Source organism: Durio zibethinus, chromosome 18, assembly GCF_047325235.1.
Source record: "Durio zibethinus cultivar Kanyao isolate XHJ-2024 chromosome 18, ASM4732523v1, whole genome shotgun sequence".
NCBI classification, from domain to species: domain Eukaryota; kingdom Viridiplantae; phylum Streptophyta; class Magnoliopsida; order Malvales; family Malvaceae; genus Durio; species Durio zibethinus.
In genome coordinates this window covers 14543819-14567955 of record NC_143179.1, presented here as the reverse complement: position 1 = coordinate 14567955, position 24137 = coordinate 14543819, and the positions used below count along the sequence as shown (strand labels likewise).

The following is a 24137-nucleotide window of genomic DNA, read 5'->3' as shown; positions in this document are numbered from 1 at the left end:
AAATAGAATATTCTAGTCTACAAAATAAGATTTAGGTTCGAAAATGTAGTTACACCTCAGGAAAGTTATAACAACCTTATAGCGCCCATAAAAAAAAATGATACCAATTTGATTTCAAACCATCTAAGCCTTAAAACATTTTTATAATTTTATCAAATAATTTAATTATTAAAAATTGATCTAAAAATTACTCCAATAGTATAATAATAATTTAAGATTTTTTTTTACCTCAAGAGTATTCATGGAGACTAGTGTCTCACTCTAAAAAGGCTCTGTAGTCGAATTCATTTAATTTTTGTGAGAAAAAATTTTATTTGTGATAACCAATCAAAATCTAATTAAAAATAATTTATTTTCAAATATATCTTTTAATATATTGGTAAGATTTCTTGTCAAAAATTATCCTCCAATATATTCATAGAATTGAAAAATTATTTGTTTTAATAAAATTCATTAAATCCTCCAATAAGTTGGTAAAACTTAATTCAAGATTTAAATCTTGTAATAGTTTGATAGGATTGAAAATTTGTTTTTTTGAAAACTTTTTTTTAAATTTGAAAAAAAAAATTCATTAAAATAAGTAAAAAATTATCATGGAAAATAATATCATGCAATTAAATATCATATATCATGCAATAATAATAAACTATATTAAATATCATATATCATGCAATAATAATAAACTATCATGCAATAATATTTATTATTATGCAATTAACTATAATCATGTAATTATGTAAAATATGTTTAGTAGATCACAAAATAAATATGAAAACATGCAATTAGACATAAAAAATATATACAAATATATTAAATTCATGCCAAAATAAGTGTTAAAAAATAAATTCATAAAGACATCATGCAAAAATAAACTATTTTTTCTTTTTCTTTTCTCACCACATTAATTCAAACAACCATTTAAAATAATAAATATAAAAATATAAATATAAAAATAATATATAAAAAAACAAAATAGAAAAATAAAATAAGAAAATAAAAATCAAACAAAAAAATTCAAAGTAAAAAATAAACAAAAAAAAAGAAAAAGGAAACCTTGAGAGACGGGTGGGTCTCAACCTAGTACATGTGTGGATCCACGTGGGTTCACGCAGGTCATCCCATTACCAAAACGACACCATTTGATGTTGCATATAAAAGCCAAAATTCTAGCTTCTATTTTCAGATTAGTCTTTTCCCCTCTTTTTCTAAAAATGTTCTCTTTGCCTTTTCTCTACCCATTCAACAGTAAAATTCAAACTTTTCCGTACCCCGACCAAAAAACCTAAAACTTGATGAAAAATTCTAGAACACGATAAGAATCCTAGATTTTGGCCATCATGAAATCGTCTGGCCACCATAAATCTTATCGAAAAACTTAAACTTTAACCAAAAAATTTATATAAAATCGAAAAAAACCTAAAATATTCCTTGAAAAGCCTAGAAATTTAAATTTGAACCCAAAAATTCAAGCTAAAACTTCCAAACAAAACAAAACAAAAATAATCATCAACCTATAATTAAAATAAATTTCCTAAAGCCCAACAACTCAAAACAAGTCTAAAAATCAAATCAAAAAACCAAAATTTACGAAACCCAAAAAAATATCAAAAGTTCAACTTTAACTTTAGAACAACCCTAGAAATTTCTAGAATACTTCCTAACTTCCCAAAAAATCGAGAATTTTTTTCAAAACTCCAATAATTAAATCTTGAAAACAAATTTCAAGAAATTCAAACAAATTTCAAGAAATTCAAACAAATCTAAAAAAATCCCCAAACTAAGAATTCCTTAGAAAATCAACCCAAAACTGAGACCAAAAACCAAAAAAACTTTAAATTGCTTTGAATTGCTTATCACTAAGAATTTCCCTTTATGATTTTCCTCTCCATTCTCCCTTTTTGATTTTTCCCTTATTTTTGTGTGTGTTTTTCCTTGTTTATAGGGATTGAATACTTTTCAATTTGGAAACCAAATCAAACCAATCCTATGATTGATTCTATGAATTTATATGATGTTGGTTTGATTTGATTTTGCCGTGATAGCATGAATTAAGCCCAAAAATTCATTAAACCATTGAATCTAAAATCAAATATGAGATTAAATCCTAAACAAAATTCTTATTTTTTTTTTTAGGTTTTTTGTTTTACTTTCTGACTTTGGCTTTTTTATTATTTTTTTAAAACCAAAATAAATCACAAAATTAAAATAAAAAATGAATTTAAAAATCTAAATTAAAATTAAAATTAAAATTAAAATCAAAATTAAAATTAGGATCAAATTACAATTAAAAATTTTAGGCTTTTATTTTATTAAGCTCAAAGCTTTTCAATCGAGCCTAGTTTACGGTTGAAGACCCATTTCAATTCTAGAGAAACTTCCATACAAAATGGGGCGCCTACACTTTTTATGATAAATGTATCCCTAATACCTTACGTATTATGACAGAATAAAAAAATCATGAAAATTCACTCTAGTTGTTACTATAGGTGTAATCGAGCCGAGTCGAGCTGATACAGTGAGAAGCTTGAGCTCGAGCTTGACTCCCAACTCGTAACTCGATACTCTGCTCGAACTAGATCGAGTTTCATTTTTTTACCTCGAGCTCGATTCGTGATCAAATTTGAGCTACTCAAACTCGCTCGATTAAGCTCGAAAATATGTAAAAATAAGCTCGATTCTTATACTCGACAAGAGCTCGATTATTTATGCTTGAATTTGAGCTCAAATTTGAGATATTTTATTAATTAAAATAATAAAAAAATTAAATATAAAAGTTCGATTAGGCTCGCGAGCTACTCAAACTGAGTATAAGAATACTCGAACTCGGCTCGATCAAAGAGTCGAGCTACTCGAGCTCGACTCAATAATAATTGAACCAAATTTGAGTTTTATTCGAATCGAACCCGAGTAGCTTGCGAGTACTAATGTATCATTTACACCCCTAATTGTTACAATCCCAAGACGTAGCATCCTTATTTCCTGATACTAAGAGAAAAAAATGTGAGGAGCAGTATCAAAAAGAACAATAACCTGAACAAGTTGAGAGGAACATCATCGATATTTTTTATATATATTAGAATGGGTGCTTGCACTTTATCATTGTATTTTTAAAATAATTTTAATTAAAAATTAAAAAATTGAAATTCATTATAAATAAATTATTCAAAAAATATATTTATTACAAATAATTAGTTAAAAAATTAAAAAACCTTAAGGTAACTCTTAACTCAAATTTAAAAAAATCAATTTTTTATTTAATATCATCATTTATTTTCTTAAAATTCATTTTTTGGAAATTTTAATTTTTGCTTTTATACTCTATATTAACATGCATAAAAAGGATGTGAGAGGTTTGTGAGTAGAGCCAAAAAAATCTTTCATTTTAATTATATATATTCATCCATTATTAATTATTTACCATATTTCATTTTCATGATTTTTGTCTTTAATTTTATTTTTTATTTATTTTCATTTTATTCTTTAACAATTTAATTAATTTTCATGTTGAAAATTTTTAATGCTTTTTAAATATTTTGGCAAACTTAATAAAAATCTACTAACCTTAAAATTTTATTTTACAAAATTATTTATGGATTTATTTAATTCTCATTGTGAAAATTTCTAAGCCTTTTGCGGATTCAATAAAATTTTTATCAATTTTAAATTTTATTTTTAAAAATTGTCACTATTTCTAATCAAAATTTCATCATTGGTTGTTTAAATAATTAACTTATTTATATTTTAATATATTTTTTATAGCTTGATTTTATTTATAAATTTTATTATAAAATTATAAATACAAATATAAAAGGATAAATCATAGTACATAGATTATATTTGTAATTATATCTTAAATTTTCCATGTGCTTTAGCAATTGATCCTAAACTCCCATAAGAAATAATATGAAATTTAAAACTTTTGGGTTGCGCCAATTTTTCTTATGCATGAAATAAATTTGGGTAAATTACAAATAAGCATCATGTGGTTTGAAGTAAATAAAAAATGCTCATAGAGGTTTAGTAAGTGACGCTTAGTTACCCAATGATAAAACTTATCAAATAAAATAAAATGTCCCTTGAGGTTTAATAATCAGTGCTTAACTATCTTGTAACAAAACTTGTCATAGGATAATTAAGCACTATTAAACCTCAAAGGGTAATCCATCTCAAAGCACATGGGTTTTTTTTTGTAATTTACCTAATAAAATTTACTAGCTTTGATCTCATGCCATGAATGGGATATCAAAATTTAGAATTTTTTTATATAAATAAATTAATGGTTAAAAATACTTTAAAATAGAAAGTAAAATATATTTTAACTTATATAAATAACTTATTATTCAATTTTTTGACATAATAAAAAATTTAGTGAAAATTATTCAATAATTTGCATACCCCATATTTTAAGTGAATAATCAACATTTTAATAAAGCAAAAGTAAAAAAGTTTCTATTAATGGATAAATATAGACACTAGTTAACTATTATTTAATTTTTTTTAATTTACATTTAGTGCATTATTTTTATTAAATTTAAAAAGAAAAAATGCATTAATTGAAATTTCTTACCTTAAATGATCAACATTTTTCAAAAGTAAAATCTATTGATTCTATTATAATATTGTTGGTTGACAATTGTATAAAATAAAAATATAATTAAATGTATATTTACATGGTGGCAAAGTATCAATACACATAGTATCAACAAAATTATAAAGTTGCACACTCTCATAAATGAACATTATATGCTACTACTTTTGTAACAAAGTTAAATATTATTTTACATAATATAATTTAAATACATTGAATAAGTGTGTGATAACTTTAAATTTTATAATTTTAGTGTAATGCTTTATAAAATGAAATTAGATAGATAACCTTCAAAAAATGATAATATTTGAAGAATCTAATATGTTTATTAATGTAATGAATTAATTAGTTTTTAATTTCTTATAAGAAAATATTCTTATTTTGTGTGTAATTGGATATGAATATATAGTTTGGAAGTATCAATATCTATCAATATTAAAGACTGATAGTCCCTAAGTAATTTAAATTTTCTTATAAGAAAATATTCTTATTTTGTGTGTAATTGGATATGAATATATAGTTTGGTAATATCAATATCTATCAATATTAAGGACTCATACTCACTAAGTAATTTAAATTTTAGTAACTTCATTGTAATGCATCTACTTAAATATTTTTGGTAAGATATCTAAATAAGCCCTCACATTTTACTCTAAAATGTAAATAACCTTTCAATTTTTTATTGCATGAAATTAATGTAACAAACTTTTATTTTACTGTATTTAAAACCTTAATGGTATAAAATATTCAAGTTTTGTTTAAAATTTTTAATTGGATGATTTAATTTGTAGAAAATGTTTACTTAAATTGATTTAGATGAGTTAAATAACAAATATTCAAGAGAATATTATTTTAAAAATTCTATCAATTAGAAATTATTCATCAAATTTTAGGATTTAATTTTTTAAAGATATTTCATCTTTTTCTCAGAAGAGCTATTCAAGTTTTCTACATTGAGAAAACCAGTTAACAGCTCATGAAAAACTAGGGAAAAAATTGTGAAAAAAGGTGAGGGAAAAAAAAGAAAAAAATAGAAAGTTTTAAAGAGGCTTGGAGGATGGTAGAATCTCCATTCTTGTTCTTGCATTCCATCACATTTTCATCTTATTTCCATGACATTTTCATATTATTTTCTCTATTTTTCTATTTTTTGAAGGTTTATAACTTTTGTTTTACCTAATCTTGGTTCAAATTCAACCAACTAAATCATAGTTGGGTTTGAAATAAAAAAAAAATCAAGAAATAAAAAACACTATCCACCATTAAAAACCAAGTTGGAGGTTTGGCCAAACTTCCTCCACCATGGCTAAACTTCTTTTTGGCTTTTCTTATATGTTGTTCTTGCTTTTTATGGTGCTTATGATTGTTTTGGGTAATGATTCACATGTTATTTGCATAGTTTATGATTGGCTTTGTGGCATATAGATGATGTTTGGCTAATGTTAATATTATGGTTTCCTTGTCATTTTAGCTTCTCACATGTTTAATGAAATCCTTTAGGAAGTAAAAATGCATTTGAGTCTTGGTTTTATAGATATTTAATGAATGCTTAAGTGAAATGGAATGAAGTCGAGAAGAGGAAAATTCCGTAAAGGTTCGACCATGGTAGGTTTCTTATTTGGCCAAACCATGTTCTTCTTTTGGTGATGATTGGTTGCTTGATTTTACATGTTTGATTATTGTTTTTTATATGTTTACTAAGTTTTTAATGTGTCGAGTTAATTTTTTTAATGAAAAGTGCTAATTTATTAGGTTGTTTTAGTTGATTGTTGATGTTATTTGGTTGGGTTTTTTTATAAAAAAAAAGGTGGTGGAACATTTAAGCCAAGTTCAAAGTTTTTTTTTTATTCATTTTTCTTTTAAATTTTCATACATATCTTGTTTGTGATTTAATTTTGTAAATACCTTGATTTATAATTATTTTTCTTCATGTCATACTTTGGTCACATGCATTCATTAATGGTATTTTTGTAATATACTTTTGTCACAAGTATAGTTTCATGAGACCCCAAATCCCATTAAACCCCAAATCTTAAAACTTAAAACTTAAATCATAAAACCTAAAAAAAACCCTAAACCCTAAAACCAACTTTTAAACCTTAAAACTAATCATACATTTGCATTTCATTTTATCTTGTCATTATATGTATTTTTATGTTGTCATGCATTCATATTTTGTCATTCATGTTATATTATCACACATTTATCATATTATTATGTTCATGCATTTCATGCATATATTGTCAAAAATATGTTTTCTAAGTAAAAATATTTTAAAATAAAATAATATCTTAAGTAAATATAATTATCGATATCTAGCCTAACTATAAAAAGACTTTTAGTGATTATAAATTATAAGAAGTGTTATCTTGATTTTTGTGAGGTAATTTGAAAACATTTAAATTAAAAATATTTTTTAAGCTTTACCTAATTATAAAGAGTGAAATAAGTATTTCGATATTTAAAGTATTTTCATTTTGATCCAAAAAAATTAAAAAAATGTTTTGTTTTTGTTTTTTCTTCAAAATTTGATTTTATTTTCAAAAAAGAAGGAAAAAAAGAATTAATTTTAAACATTAAAGAAAATAGGACCGTTTTAACCAAAATTAAAAAATAACATGTAATTAATTGGTATTGTCCTCAACGGGCATTGTAGGGATACTAATAATTTTTCATGCGTAACCGACTCTATATCTAAACTCTGATTTTGCAAACCGAAATTTTGTTCTTTTTATAAAACTTTAAACCATTTTAAATGTTTTATTAAAAAGATAAAAATTTTGGGTGACCAATCACACATTTAAAAAAATTGGTGACGACTTCTTATTTTATTTTTTTTATCAAAAATATTTTTAACCCTCGTTTTCTAAAATTTCCCATTCGTCCGGCTTTTAGGTCACCCACCCTAAGTCCCGAGATATCGCGACGAGATGAATTCATCTTTTTTATGGAATAGATAACCTTTGTTTATAGAAAAAATTAAATAAGTAAACATGCAAAATATTCTATTCCATATTTATTTAACATCCAAAGTGTCACATATTTATTTTATATGTTAAGCAATTTATATGTTAAATAAATAAATAAGTAATTTAACATGTAAAAAACTCTTGAAATAATATACATGCATTAATAATATACATGATATAATAATTTTTTATCAATTGAAAATAAATATTTTATTATAAACATTTGTTTATTCTAAATAATTAGAATATTGTTGACATAATATACATACATTAATAATTTTTGTTATTATATCTTTATTAAATAAAATCAAATTAATTATAAAAAACTCAATTATAAATAAACTAAAATAACTGAATTAATTTTTATTTTTATAAATTGATATTTTCTCATGTGTGATGCCAAATGTTAAATGTTGAAGCTTCAATGCCTTTATGCATGTTAGATTGAGCCTTGATTTATTGTGTAATTTCTATGATATTGAAGGGTATAATAAATACTAAATACCAATTATTGAGTGCGAAAGTGAGATAAATTTTATATTTTGTCAAGAATATAAGAAAACCTTTAGGAGAAAAGGTTTTTGATTCTGAGCTATTTTTCCCTTCTTGACATTATTAGTAATCTTAGAAACTCTCAAGGAACCATATTTTGTGAACCAAATGTGGGAAAATTAGATTCTTAAGAGGAATCTCAAAATCTGTGAACCAAACAACTTCTAAAAGTACATTACATTCCCCTTACCAAACCCTTACCCCAATCTCCATTAGTCACCTACGACACTCCCATAGTCCTCACATATTTTTCACTCTTCCTTTCTCTCATCTTATCCTTTTGGCTCTTAAGTCCCCCATAACTGTAACATCATTGACTTCCACTCTTTTTCTTTTTCTTTCTATCTTTTTATTTTTCTACTTCTTCTCTTTTTTATGCATGGTCATCTCTCTCATTTTGCCTCATATGCAAACACATAAATCCTTAACAAATTCTTGTTGATAAACACCAAGCAAAAAGCGTACACAACCTCTCTTCCATTTTTCACTTAATCAATAGTTTGACCCTTAAGCATAGACACCTACTGAACAATAAGCCAAGCAATTTATCAGGCCTTATCCCCTAGCAACAGAAACATGAAACATGAATTTTTTTTTTGGCTTCTTCAGGTCAATTTTGAAATAAATTCTTTTGCTTCTCATATGTCATTTTTTTACTAAAAAATAGGGTAGTGGGAATAACATACCACTATTATGTTATTTTTTGTTAAACCATTTTGAAACAATTGTAATGCATCAGTACTATTGGGATTGAAATTCTCCCATTATTTTTTTTTAAATAACGATGGCAAACTGTGGTATTATTGCGAAATAGCGGTCACTATATTGCTATGCCACCTCTATTTAAAACCTTGATAAGAATATTAAATCCAAAAGTAATATTCAATAAGAATTATAACCTCATATCATTTAATGAGACACTAATATTCATGAATAATAAGGTTCAAACCACTATGTCATAATAAGAATTTTAAGAGGGTTAGAGTCCAAGTATTCAATCAATGATAGACATATATTCAATTATATTTTAAATCATATATAGTAATATACTCAATTCAAAAAGTTGCAAGCATTTAAACTTAAGTTGATATGTCTTGTTTGCAAGAAATGGTTAAACTTAATCAAAGCAAAGAGATTCTACTAGAATTTCAAGGCATAAATTCATCATCCATGATTCAAATCCATTTAAAATTTAATAAATATCAAGATCAAAGTTTTCAACTCATAAACATATTCAAATATTTATCTTAAGCATACTTCAAGCATTGGAACTTTTAACTTTATATACCATAAACTTATATAAGTAAATTTATTTCTATCTTTATCAATCTTTGTTAATGTGTTTATTGGAGTTGAGTAAGGCATTGAATCTTTTATTCTGCATTATTTAAGCAATTTTTGGACATTCTAAGCTTGAGTAATTAAGATTACATTCTTGGTTTGTTGTATTTGAAATGCCAAGATAATGTAACTTCTCCTATGCTCATCTTTGCATAGAAATTTTTTTTTATAAAGCCATTAGTAGCACCAAAATTGTTAAATAATAATTTTCATGTTTCAAGTACAAACTACTAAAAGCAAAAGAAAATTTGTTCATTAAAATTAAATTGCCAATTTTAAGAGAGAAGTATATGACCAAAATAGATTGGGCATTTGATTGCATTAAAGTTTTAGTCTTTCCTTACTCATTTTTAGTGCAATTTCTCTTAAATTTTGGCTTAAACCTTGAGAATTTTAGCAAAAATACTCCTAAATGCATATATGTTCAATGTGCAGGTGAAAACATGAAAAATGAGGAATTTTGGAGATTTTGAACTCATTTTGGAGGATTTTTAGTGCAAAAATTTTAAAAAGGCCACAACTAGTGTGATTGTGCAACATTACCTCCTATGGGAGTATTCTTAACCCTTTCTTCTATGTTTTTTAAGCTTAATTGAACTTCATGGAATTTTATTTTAAGTCTTAATTCTCATATCTCTCATTTGAAAAATATATTTTTAGCTCATTAGTGCATTATTACCTTTGTAGTATCTTTATAAATGCTTGAAAGGTAATAGGTGTCTTAGTGTTATTGGAAGCTAATTTTGAATTTGCAATTTTTCATAATTTTTCCAGGGATTATAATACATAATTTGTCCATTTAATGGTCTGAATTTTTTTAGCAAAATGAAGAAAAAATTGTTGTAAACTTGTAATTGGAGCCAAAATGAAAGAGCAAAGATGCAATAATGATGATGCTATTGCCATGTGATAAAGGCATTTTGGCGCCATTCTTGGAGATTCAAAAAAGACCAATTGAAGCTGCTAAGTTGAACATTTGAAGGCTTTCTGTTGGTTATAATATTGACTTCTTGGAGCTCAAAGAATCTTGAGAAGTATGCTTGAAGGAAAGGGAGGATAATGGAGCCAAACAAGCAAGACAAGATTTCAAAGATGTTATGGAAGAAGACTCTAGAAGGAGGGTAGTTACTAGATTTTTTTTTTGGCATTTTTAGGGGTTAAAGCACATTCCATTTTCTATAAATAGAGGAGAATGGTGGACAAAAAAAGGGATATAGCTTAGATTTTACATTTTTTTCATTTCCTTGCATTTATTGTCTTTTCTCTCCAAACAGTTTCCTTCTTGTTCATTTATAGGGCTGTTTGGAGAGAAAATTGCCTTTATTTTCTTGCACAATTTACTTTCCTTGCTTTAATTTTCAATACATTTTATGATTTCTTCAATAAAAGTTTAGATCTTTAAGTTTTAGTGTTCAAATTTCATTGAATTCTCGTGTTCTTCAAATTTGTTTGGCTATTCATGTTTTTTATCTCTTTACAATGTTTTGATTGGTTCTTGCTCAATTACTCATTTTGAGCCATTTCTTTTTTAGATTTTTAACACATAGATCTTAAAATCTAGAGACAATCTCATTCAAATTCCAGATCTAACTTTAAAGTTTTGACTGAACTCGGTTGGCAGAGTTGGACTTTGAATGAATGATAGCATATCAAGGATCTTCTCTCCATCTTGACATTTGGTTTGCAATTTTTGCACTTTACACTCTTAAATCTATGTGTTTACTTGTTAATTCTCATTTGATTACAATTAAATTCATGTTTTTACCAACTATTTTGATGAGTTTCTTTGTAAGAGTTTTGTTTTTCCAGATTCTACACTAGTTTTGAATTCTAGTTCATTGAGCTTGAATTTCAACATTGTGATGCAATGTCTTTATTGATTCATGCTGTAATTGTATTGATTTAGCTTGTCTTAGCTTAGTTCCAGTTCGTTCTTCCCAAAAACTTCTAGATCTAATTTTTCTTCCTTGACTTCATGTTACTAAGCTCAACTCAATTTCGATTCTGCATGTTTCTTTGTTAATTCTTGCACTTCCTTTTCAATTTTTCTTCTTCAATTTAGTTTCTCTCATAGTTCTTTAAATGTTTTTGCAATTTCCATTTCATGTTCATGTCAATTTACACAATTTAGATCCAAATTTCTAGTTTGATTTTCTGCTTTCCAGATTTGCAAGTTATTTTCGGTTTTGCATGTTTCTTTGAAATTGCATATTTGTTTCTTAATTTTCACTTCAATTCTATTCTTATTTTAGTTAAACTACTGTATTTCACAATTTATAGCTATTTGATTCATTTCTTACAATTTTTCTAGTAATTTCTTTAGCTAGAAGTGGAAATTAGTTAAAATTAGTTATATTTCGATTATGTTCACTTAGCTACTATTTTTGTTAAACTTTTTACTTGCTGTTTTTAATTTTTAGATTAAGTTTTCATTTTAATTCATGTTTAACTCTTTACTTTTTATTTTAGCTACTATTTTTTAATAATTTCTTCAACTTACTTAGCTTAGTTTTATATTTATCTTTCTATTGAACTAACTTTAGATAGGATTAACTTTAGATAGGATGCGAAGATAAAAAGTACTTAAATTAAAAATATTTTTAATTAATCCGATGAGGTCGATATCTAAATTTTTATAATCTTTATTATTACTTGTATCTCAATTAGCATTTACTGTTAATTGAAATTTATCGTAAAAAGAATACAAACGATACAAAGATTGATCAATTTTGGATTCAATAGACAACACGTCCTTAGCTATTCAATGCTAAAATTGATCCTAAAAAGGTATAAGATTTATGAAAATAAATAAAAATAATTGATTATTTATTTTAAAAAAATCTTAGGATAGTATTACTCGCAATCATCTTATACATTCACTCACACTTCTTATTCTAGGGACAAATGAAAACTACTAAAACTTTTATGTTCTATTGCAGAATTTTAACTTATCTATGATGTGAATGTGTGAAGTGTATTAAATGAGTTTATATAGCAATTTGAAAGCTCTTAATAATAAAGAATTATAATTAAATATTACTTGAGATAAAAAAGATACGCATGATTTTGAAATTAAAAAGATTATAAAAGAAATTAAATTTAATGGCTAATTAAAATAATTTTAAAGTACTAGTAATTTTAAAGATTTTCAAATTATTTTAACTGTGATAATTTATAAAATTTTAAACATTTTCAGATTTCACATATAAAAATTTGGCCTATTTTAAATTTGATTTTGTAAAAATATAAATGAATTCCAGAATTATTTTTAGTGTTAGACATACACGTAAAATATACTTTATTCAATAACTTTCTATTTTGTAATATAATATACATGATTAAAGGATGACAAAAAAAGAAATTTCAGAAATAAAAAAATGTTACCACAGCTTTGATCGTTGACCAAAAATATATTGTTAATATTTATCCAAATTAGTTAACACCTAAAAAGTCGAAACCTATATCGTGAATTTGTAAAGATCCATTGGAAATTTAAACTTACATTTTCTTATATAAACGAAACAGCTTTACAAATCAAACCTAATACAATGTTGAAAGCACTCATCAACCGAAATTAAATGCTCATGCATTACATCATGTATGTGCAATGAGTCACCTGTTGGACTTGTTAAAATCACCTGTAAAACAGTTACGGATATAGAAATTTTATTAATACAAGCTTAGGTTAAATGTACTAAATTAAAAAAACAACAATAGTAATATAATATTGTTAAAAAAACTAAAATTTTCACATTATTAAAAATTGTACAATTATTCTTAATACAATTTTATATTTTGAAAACTTTATAAATTAATTTACTATTAGAACATATTTTTTAATGGACATAACTAAACTATCATTTAACAATTAACTTTTTATTAGACTACACAAACCACTTTTTAAAATGCTTATTACTGAAAATACTCTTTTATCGTGAAATTAACAACTAGTAAAATTAATACTTCTCTCAATAACATATAAATTGAATCTTGGCACTTAATTTAGAACACATAATTTTAAAATATTTTTGGCCTCACCACAAACCGCGCAAAGCCCCGCCCACGCCATAACAGCGAAAATCGAACAGTGCATGACGTGACCCTACTTCTATTTGTAATTTGTTGTACTGGCTAGATGTGAAAGCCTGGATGGAAGACATTAAAAATTTATGAAGAATAACATATGTCGTTAACAACATCATGGAAACCTTGGGACTCAGATGGGCAATATCCGATCCTTGGCTTCAAAATTGGGAGCAGACCTTGTGCGCTTGTATGCAAGCTTAAAATGTGCATCACACTGAAGTGTCCAAAATCATACCCATGCCATCAAAGATGTGCTAAAACTCTCTCCAAACAAATCGTCTTTAAAAGTCACTCTCAGAAACAAAAGGATTTTAAAAACTAGACGCCACAACTCAATGAAAATAACAATAACGGCCACCCACCCTCCAAGACGAGCCACATGACCACCAAATAAGAAGGCTGATTGTAAGAACATTTTACATGATTAAATATCTTGAGGTTCAGTCATTCTTTCCACCAACACCTGACAGCACTAGCAATGGAAATCCATCTTCATTTTTTAGAAGATAGAAACTGAGATTTCCAGAAATAGAAATGGAGAAAACACAAACCTATAGTTAGTCACTGAAATCCATGCTCCCGCTATGAGAACTGCTGGCATTACGACTGTGTAATGACATGCCTCTCATATGACCAGCCACAGCAGAACCATCAACCTTTTTCTCCTGAAAGTATCTTTCTCTCTCAATGTGTTTTGCAGGAGGGGGAGGAATTGCAACAGCCGAAGGATTTGCGTTGTTTTCACATGTTGGTTCCAAGGACAATGGTCGGATAAGTGGACGGTTTATCCTTTCTTTTTCTCCAAGAATATGTGATCCAAACAAACCTAAGTGTGGCAGCTCTCTAGAGCACTCCTCATCTTCAGGTCTTGCACATGCTTTCCCTTTTCGTATCCTATAAAGTTTTGCAATTGAAAGAATGAATTAGTCAATCAATACAATCAACAAACAAGAAATAAAAGATCTTATCCCTCTATACAGCAATATATTCCATCTGTTAGAACAAGAATAGAATAGTTGGGTCCTTTCCGACTAGCTTCAGCTTTTGAGAGAATTGGTCACCCAAATTAACATTGTATAAGAACTCTTGAGTTTGAATCTTGAACCTAGTGTTTTGTTGCCTATTGTGTGCAATGCTTAGTTAATCCTTCTTTAGGGTATACTTCCTTTTATACTTGGATCCACGTGCAAACCATTACTCATACATCCCATTGCATCTAAACTGACATGGTAGAACTTAAATATTATGTTGCTCAAACCCATTAAAAATGGAGGCACACCCATCTTGACAGGACACAATCCTAAACATGATATTGAATATGTTTCTGACCTAGCAAAATTTCTTAAGACACACTGGTAGCAAAAGGTAGCATGATGTTAGCATCAATTAGCACTTTGTTTTCTCAAATCTTGCTTTCACTGAACTGCTCGCATGCTGGAAATTCAAAAAGAAAGAGAAGAAGGTAACAGAGAGAGAGAGAGAGAGTAGAAGATAAGGAAGATGGGTGGGCGACTTTAGGTCATGGTTGCTGGAAAGAATAAGAAAAAGGAGCAGCAGCCAAAAAAATACAGTTGCAGAATACTGAAAACGAGAGAAAGAGGAAGACAGACAAAGAGTGTAATACAAAAAGAAACCTTCAAAATTTAGGGCTTAAAGTAGGAGTTCAGAGGTCTGTGTATAGATTTTATACACTATTAAAGAATCAGATGATACCATTTTATCAATGACCAAACATAAAATTTTTACAAGCCTTTAAAACAAATACACTATCCACTGACCGTGCATCAAATATAAACTCTCAGAGTATAATGAGATTTGCAGCCTTTTGGCAAACTGGGCCCTACTAAGTTTTTAAGGGTCGTTCAGGTTTTTAAGCTCAAACTCAAATATCCATTTTTATTAGTTGGAAAAGCTCATTTACTGATTAATACTTGAAAGAAAGAAGAAACAATTGTGATTAAAAGAAAATAAAGGCTCATTACAATTTTCTTTCTTTTCTCCTTTTAAAAGAAGGAAAAACCATTTCTATCCTCTTTTTTTGTCACTTTAAAAACAAATAAATATATTCAATTTTTTACATTTATAACGAGTCCTGATACTAGTATCCTACAGGTATCCTACTATTTGATTGTTTTGTGGTGGTATCCCTCTGTCTTAGATTTAAGGCAATTAACAAGTCAGACATTCTGACACATAACCTTACCCAAGTCTAAGCAACATAGCTAAAATATAATAGTTGGATCCTTTCCTATTAGCTTTAACCTTGTAGAAAAATTTGTCACCCAACATAACACTATCATCTCAAAAAGAGAACTGATAAAAAGAAAAGAGGGAGCTTTACTTATTTTCTAGGAATGTTTGAGTCTTCGAAAGATAGACAAACCTTCTAAAAAGTTGTTCTGGCTCCTCTTCTTCCTCTTCTTCCCGGTCAAAATGATTTAAAGTTGACGTTGGCCTACTTGAAACAGCAGTCTTGCCTGAGAGAAGAGCGTCATGTCTGACAAGAACTTTCTGGAGTTGCTCATTCAACTCAATTGCACGAGAAACAACCTTTTCATCCCTGAACAAACAAAACACAGCATCCAACTAAGTGGCAATACCAAAATACTGGATTTCTATATGAATTCTGCACTGAAAAAATGTAAAGGATTTGCCATATGCATCCTAGCATTTTGAAGACGAGAACAAAATGATCTCCAAGTTGGACAATGAGCATATAATCATATAATTTTTACTTGATTGTAAGAAAGCAGTTTCACTTTCACAAAAAAAAAAAATATATATATATATATCTTTCCAAAAAGCCAGGATTACTAGCATATGATAGTATATCCGTTTGTCAAAATGAGCCACAAACAATCATTGGTATCTTATTTGCCACAGAACTGCATGCCATTTAGTATATATCCAGGCTCTCCCTCAAGATATCTTAAAAATATAGCCAGCACTTGTACTCATTGGTTCCCTTGACATTCAAATAGAAGTACTTGAAAGAAAGTAAAAATCTCTCTCTCTTACACTCCCTGCATGCCTTTTACTCAGGAAGGACACGTACAACACAACAGTCAGTAGTTTCTTAGAATTCAAAATATAATGTGCTCATAATTTCAAAAAAGCCTTACTCAGAACTCATCACAAGATGCATCACTCGTTGCTTTTGGAATGAACACTGTTCCACAAGGTCAAGTGTAAACTCATCCTTAGCACCCTAAAAGAAGCATACCATAGCAGTCAAAATGACATATTGCAGGTCAAAATTTCATACATGCATCCGAGGATAAATAAATACATCAATCATGAGGCATGTGGCATGGAAATATCATCCATACCTCAGGATTTTGAGCGTCAACTGCATCAAGGACCTCTTTTAAAACCTCTAATGCATTGCTAGCCTTCTGAATGATGCTGTTGTAAAAGAAAATTAGACTTGAGGAATTTTGTTTCCCAGGCAATAGAATAATTGTGACACAACCTAATACAGATATGACCTGAAAAAAACCAACATATCCTACTGCCCCAAAATGAAAAAAGCATTTTAGTCAATAAAGAAAGAAGCTCAAATGTATTCCTATGCTCTATCTATAATCTGGGGAGCTATGAGCAAAATAGATAAGGTAGATAAAAATTCATGTTTTAACCTTCTGTACTACATATAGCTAAAAAGGAAAAAGAAAAACCCATTTATACGATGGAATAACAAGTCAAAGATAAGACAAACGACAAACACAGAAAAAAAAAAAAAAGAAAAAAAGAAGCTACCTGGACTCTGGAGAAATCTGAGGCTCTGCTTGCCGTGCAACTTCCTCATGTCTAGCTGAGGCAAGTTCCCCATTAAGTGTATTATTCTTAACTGGTAGTGAAATAGGAGGATTTGATGCTGTAGTGTGAGGCCTTTGAGGAAATTTCACTCCAGCACTCTGACAGGATTAAAGTAAAAACAGAAATATGTAGTTACCATCATATTCACTAGAACTATAGGTCTGTAACCATCAATTACACGTGTTGTCAAGAATGAAACAATAGAAAATTCTTATGCAGGAGTTTTATATTACAGACAGGAAAACATATCAAAATACATATTATTGGATTATAATTGCCATTTGATGAAGCACCTGACTTTATAAAGCATATATCCATAGGAGGCACACTTTTTGATAATTGAAAGTTATGAAAAAAACCTACTGAAAAGCCGACTAGAAACTAGGGGAACAGTTTCTATGCACCAAGCTGTTCATCTTTCTCAAAACCATGTAGGGAAGAGCAAAGAGTCAGTTTGGTTAATTCAGTTGTAGAAACCCAAAAACCGACTTAACCAATTTAAACTACATAAAAACCAACTGACCGATCAAAAGCTTAAAAACCGACACAAACTGAACTGACAAGGTTTTTTTCGGTTTCAATTCTCACATATTTCCTCAAATATAGTAGTTACGCATACCTACAATCCATATACCACAAGCCTATTTACAAAAGCCACAACCAAAATTCATAGTCGATCTTGATGATGATCAAAAACTATTCAGCTCAATGATCATTTGAGTTTCCTTCTTATCTCAGCAAAGCCATCGAGCAAAATTCACAAGATAAACACTTGACATTATATATCAAACCTTTATTAATCAATCAAAATAAGCAAAGCGTAATCCTCTACAAAACCACAAGTGTAAACAAAATTCCTAAATTATACTAGAAATAAGCAAAATAAAAAAAAAAAGGCCCACACCAAAATAATCCATAACACATCAGATTTTAAGGAAAAGGACTAAAGGAGAAGCACACATCTGGCTTCATCTTGGGTCACTTGGCAAAAGAAGAAAGGAAATGATGAAAGGCCCCTTGGACGAAAGAATGAAAGTATACTTAGTCTGACCATGAGAGATGAGACGCGTGAGAAGTGTGAGAGACAACAGGGGCATGATATGAGTGGCAGCAGGATTCAAGAAAGGTGTGAGTCTGTGAGAGCAAGAGAGACTAAAGGGTAGAGGACTGGAGGTGAAAGGCTATCCAATAGGTATTTTACGGTTATTGGGTAAGGGTAAATGGGTATTTTACTAAATAGTTAATTATAAAAATTGTTTTTTCCAGTCGGTTTGTAAAATTCAAAACCCAAAACCGATTGACTAAACTGTCTAAACCAAACCTTAAACAAAAAAACCAAATACCTGATTTAATTGAATTCTTGGTTTTCAGTCGATTTAATTAGTTTAAACTGACTAATGCTCACCCCTACAACCTGAGAAAGCTAAGTAGAAAATTTAAATATCTGCTCATGTCCTAAAATATCTTCTACGGTGTAACTATAATAAGAACTTGGAACTTTTACAAGATAACTCATGAATAACATGATTTCTTGACAAACATGAAATGGACATAAGCAGACGTACACTTCTATATCACTTTTGGTTCATGCGGCATTTCACAACAAACATCTTAGGAAGCTATGAATATGCTCAAAATGACAGCATCAAGTATACACCTTACAATCACATACTTGATTCTCTACAAACTCACTCTGCTTCAAATCCATTCATTTGCCAACAAAAAATAATTAATGTCTTCAGAAAATAGATGTAAAAATAATAATAATTCCTAAATGATTACTTGCAAACTTGTTTCAACTCTATAGCAGTGCCTGCTCTTATGATTTTCATTATCTTTAATAACTTCCAAGAATCAATATTTAACAGTCATACAGCCACTCAACCCAACCACAGTGTTAAGAAAATGGACTATTCTGGATGTCTCATAAAACGTATCAACATAAGATGGATTCAACAAAAATGAATATAAAAGGTTTTCATATCATTTAATGTAAAACAGAATTTTGGATTAAATAGATAGATATGCAGTTGAAGTTGTTCTATTTTTTCAGAACTTAAGAGACTCAACTTCTTAGGATTTTGATGACTAAAGAGTTGAAGAAATTTAAAGGAAGCAGGCAAATAACAAATTTTGAACTTGGTAGGGGAGAAAAAAAGATGGTAAAAGATAGTGAAATAGTGGTAGACGTTTTTTACATCACTTAGAAACAACCAAATCAACGTTTAAAGGAAGTTTGTCTATGGTGTAGGTTGAGGAGGTGGCTTAGGAGTGGAATCCACATATAATAAATAGAACCAAAGAAACAGGGGCAAAATGAGTGAAAGTAAATTGCTGAATAAAAAAACTAGCAAAAGTAAATTACTGAGAAAGAGTTGAGCAAAACTTGGCTTACAAACGAAGTATAATGGATGCCATCTCCCTTATTAACTACAAAAATCACAATAACAGCAATCCTAACAACATACCCATACTATTAAACTACTATAGTCTCATGAAAAGTGTATGCTTAAGCTACAGATTTGTTATTCAAAAAATATAAACAATAAACATATAAAGTGCAGCAATCATATGATTCAAACTGAATCTGTTAATGGCTTTCACTAACATCATTACTATTCTTAATGAAAACATCATTACTATTCTTAATGAAGAAAAGGGCTTTTAAATTGCATGCAACTCATAACCTCAGCCCTAGGTTCCCAAAGAGGATACTTTTTGTCTAACCCATCAAAATGTTCAAAGTATGGGGGTTACAAATGTTTCATGTCTATACCTACCACCAAATCGTAGTATGCTGAATAGTATTGAGGAAACTTCCCAGAAGTACCACCGAGGGATGTCTGTGTAGCATCCAAAAGAAGAAATATTCTCTCTCGAACAGGCAAGTCTGACTGCAAAAAAAGGAAAGAATAATAAGAAAACCAATAACAGTTGTAAGATTGGCCAAAAAAATAATAGTTGTAAGAAATCAGTGAAAAGGAAACAATTATAGAAATGAAACAAATTTACACCTTTTTCTTCACTATCTTCACAAGAATAGGGAGAATGCCTGTATCAATCACCAGCTTATGAACATTTTCACCAATATTGTTCATCAACATCTCCAATAGCTGAAAAATTAGGTGTTAATGCATTTACAAGCTATAGAATAACATAAGGTCAGATTCTTATTGAGCAAAAAATAGCCTATACTAACCAATACAGCATATAATTGAGTATTTGGGTTTTTGCTCCCCAATCGTTTCTTAATTGCTTTAACAACATCTTTAGCTTGCCTGTATAAAGAAAGCATAAAACAAAACCAAGGAAAATAAAAATTCTAATGGAATATAGACAACCCAAAATGAATTGAAGCACCAAGTTTAACAAAACTCTTAGTGGCCACTTTCATTTGATATAAAAATAAAAGGAAAAAAATCTACCTTTGATCTCGAGCAACTAGCTCACAAATTTCAATGTTTTTTGCCCAGTCCATCTCAGCCAGTTTCTCACTTGTGGCAGAATTGACCAGCTCAGCTGCCATTTCTGCTTATTTCTGAATGTATTAAGATAAATAGAAATTAAGAACATAGATGATAACAACTAAAAATAAAACATGAATAGGTTGGGAGGAAAATATACATAAGCAGATCACTGCACATAAAAGTTCAAAAACTAAAAAGACTAACAACCTTTAGAATCTAAGCTATAAGGTCAAGTTCAAAATGAAACTCAGATGATGAAACTCAGATGACAATAAACACTTCAAATTGAAACCTGTCATTCATATAATTTACACTTATAGACTTCCAGCTCTTCACATCTTGCAGTGTGCCTATTGGCATGTACAATTTTGTTGCGAAATACTAAACACCAGTCTCTGGACCTATAACCTCAAATTCATAACAAAAACCTCAAATCATGAAGGCAACACAAAGGGCCGGTCATTTTAACATTTATAACTATCAATTATGTTACTTTTATCCCTAGCAATTTTAGTAGTGGACTTAAAGCATTATCTATGTGCTGTCAGGTGGTACAAATACCCAAGGTATGCTGGTGTATATATATATATATATATATATATGTAGATATATATTGAAGATATAGGCATGATTAGCATGAATTGCCTCAGAAAAGCACACTTGCATGGGCCCCAACTTTAAGGTATTGATTAGGTCGTTTTCTTTTTCCTCCCCATTTTTTTTCCTTACTATGGTTGGTTGAAAAGTGTTTGGAGGATTTTTCAATAGCATTTCACAGTGAAATAAGAAATGCACACCTCCACCCCCCCTTCAAAAATTAAAAAAAAAAAAATCCTAAAAGGCAAGTAATTCAGTAATGTTATGAGCAAGCTAGAACCAATATTTAACAGAAAATAACTTATTATATTTATTTAAAATTAGTTATTTCTTTAGGCAATTACATCGGCATTCCCATTTTCTTAAAAACTATTTGAACTAACTCAGATGATATCAATTCAAGCCATAACCATACAAGCAATGCTTACATTTTTATGCATATAGATATCAGATTGTAGAGTATTTCAATTTAAGTCACTTCTTCAGCCAAAAAGAAAAAAATTAAGTCACTTCACTCAGAATTTACTGCATAACCAATGGGTTAACTCCTCAGGGAGTAAGGCTCTCAGTCTTAATTACCCTACATGTCCAACATAAAAAAAGAATTGCAAACCCGAACAAACACACATACACACACACTACAGGTGAGATTCACCAGTCCAAGGTATAAATAATCAGATATTCCATTTAGACTAATCCACAACCACTTCTTACATATTTAGAACCATACAGGATACATGAATATGTGCAAAGAGTGCAATTTTTTTCCAAGCAAATCAATAATGTGGTAGCTCATGCAGTAGAAGAACATAACACTTACAGAAAAGTTCAAGCACAAAGCAAAAACTTAAAGAATGACATTAGAATAAGTAAATCAGGCAATTAATTACATGATAGAACTACATGCACCAATGCAATACAAAGAAAGACCTAAGAATATGTAAAGCAACAATAGACGATTATTAAATCAGTTAATCACTCCTCAACGCCTTGGAGAAACCAGACATACATTTGATAGAAGAAGAGCAAAACTAAATTGACCAATTATTTTTCTTACTAACAGCAATTTTGAATTGCATACAGCTTCATCTGTTACTCTGCAAGCAACAAAATATCACAGTTTAGAAAAACATTAAAGCACACCATCAGTGGTAAAATAATTGACTAATAAATGACATGAATACCCAGAGGAGTGGGAGGAGATGCCAATAGGAAACAGAGAAATTACAAGCCAATGGAAAGCATTATATATAAGACAAATAATATATATTACCTCCGAAGGCAAAAGTCAATTGATAAAACTAGCTTTTTTTAAAAATATAAATTCTCCCATACTCTCAAAACTATCTATACAAAAACGACTATATCCTGTGACACAAATTAGTAAAAAGCAACCAAACCTAGAAGGATTAGTGATTTTTTTTTTTTTTTTTTGCAGGAGAAGTTCGAAATTTCCAAGTTATGAAGTAATAAGCCAGTTTCATTGTGAACAAAAGTCAAGTATGCATCTTAACGTACAGAAAGGTGATCAGTAAGAAAAAGCATACGCATTAAGTGTACTACTAGAAATCAAGAAAGTAGCTTGACTTGACTATTTGGGTGAGAATACCGAAGGACAAAAAAGAAAAAAAAGAAAGACAAAAATTATTGGAAACAAAGTAATAGTAAACGGCAAAACCATGGATCTAGTCTTATGTTAAAATGGTAGGTTATACTTGACTACTTGAGTTGAGTTGAGCCACTTCTCTCCTTAAACAGAATACCCACTTCGATAAATGATCACCACACAGGAAATTAAGCAGAATTAAAGCTCAGAATCAGTTCAGATCTCAATTAATTTCAATCTTATATATATTTTTCTAAACAAGTATAACTCAAAACAGTAGTATCAGTTAAATAAATTCTGGAACAAACAAAAATGAAAAAACAGATCAGAGATCTCATCTTAGGAACTCCAAAGGACGACGTACCTGTAAAGACAGACGATGTACAGGAAGCTGAGGAACAAGTTATGAACACTAAAAAGCTTTTACATTTGAATTTGGATGCAGAGACCGAAAGACGAAGAAAAGCATCAATTTACCAAAAATAAAGATTTCTTTTTTTTTGTTTATTTTTTTCCTTTATAGCAGACTAATAAAGCTTACATTTGGTTATTCATTTATGGTAATAATTATATTATTAATTAGCTTAAATAAATTAAGGAATTTGACAGATAGGATTTTGCTTATAACTGTTGGAAAAGAGAAACGAAGTTCCTTTTTCAAAGCTTTGGCTAATAAAATGAAAATGCTTCGGCTGAGTGTAAGATAGCAACACCGCCATGCCCATGAGGAGCTGTCCAAAGCTTCCTTAAAAAGTGTCTGTCCATGGGTAACTCTAATGTCACTTGAAGTTGAGCTGTCACCATTATTGCTTTAGATTTTTTTTGACGCGTGTCAATTATGCTTTAGGCTTTAAAGTTGATAGAGAAATACACCGGCGTAATTGCGAGGTCATAAATTATCAGTACTAGATTGCTACCTCACTTCACTGAGAGATTTTTTTTTTTGTTTTTTTTTTTAATAAAAGTTTTAAATTAATTTTAAAATATAAATATTAATTATTCATTTAAATAACTTTTATTTTTGTATATTTTAATATATGCACTGATGTTAACATAATTATATTTTTAAATTATAGAACTTAAATAATAAAAATTACTTATTTACCAATTAG

The 24137-nt window shown here is 28.8% G+C and overlaps 1 protein-coding gene across 5 annotated transcripts; it reads right to left on the bottom strand.

The window, feature by feature from the left end:
• Nucleotides 1–13600: 13600 nt before the first annotated feature.
• On the bottom strand, nucleotides 13601–23773 carry LOC111299698 (TOM1-like protein 5). 5 transcript variants are annotated; one of them, XM_022895071.2, is made up of 12 exons: nucleotides 23390–23530; nucleotides 22429–22516; nucleotides 20781–20893; nucleotides 20555–20633; nucleotides 20370–20468; nucleotides 20136–20249; nucleotides 17296–17453; nucleotides 16866–16941; nucleotides 16659–16744; nucleotides 15920–16096; nucleotides 14088–14430; nucleotides 13601–14008 (listed from the first exon to the last, which is right to left on the bottom strand). In XM_022895071.2, exons 3-11 carry the CDS (start codon nucleotides 20879–20881, stop codon nucleotides 14094–14096), a joined length of 1227 nt encoding a protein of 408 aa, XP_022750806.2. In that variant the 5' UTR covers nucleotides 20882–20893; nucleotides 22429–22516; nucleotides 23390–23530; the 3' UTR covers nucleotides 13601–14008; nucleotides 14088–14093. The 5 variants fall into 5 exon arrangements, with proteins under 5 accessions (XP_022750806.2, XP_089603805.1, XP_022750808.2 ...); XM_089747679.1 differs by having other exon boundaries at nucleotides 13601–13999; nucleotides 22481–22516; XM_022895072.2 differs by having other exon boundaries at nucleotides 13757–13999.
• Between the last annotated feature and the right edge of the window lie 364 nt (nucleotides 23774–24137).

Excerpts from the sequence above, each read along its gene's own strand:
- LOC111299698 (XM_022895073.2), bottom strand. The coding sequence starts at position 20,881 with ATGGCAGCTGAGCTGGTCAATTCTGCCACAAGTGAGAAACTGGCTGAG. Across the intron at positions 16,745-16,865 it reads TTGACGCTCAAAATCCTGAG|GGTGCTAAGGATGAGTTTAC; the intron begins GTATGGATGATA and ends TGCTTCTTTTAG. Across the intron at positions 16,097-16,658 it reads CATCTTGTGATGAGTTCTGA|GGATGAAAAGGTTGTTTCTC; the intron begins GTAAGGCTTTTT and ends TTGTTTGTTCAG.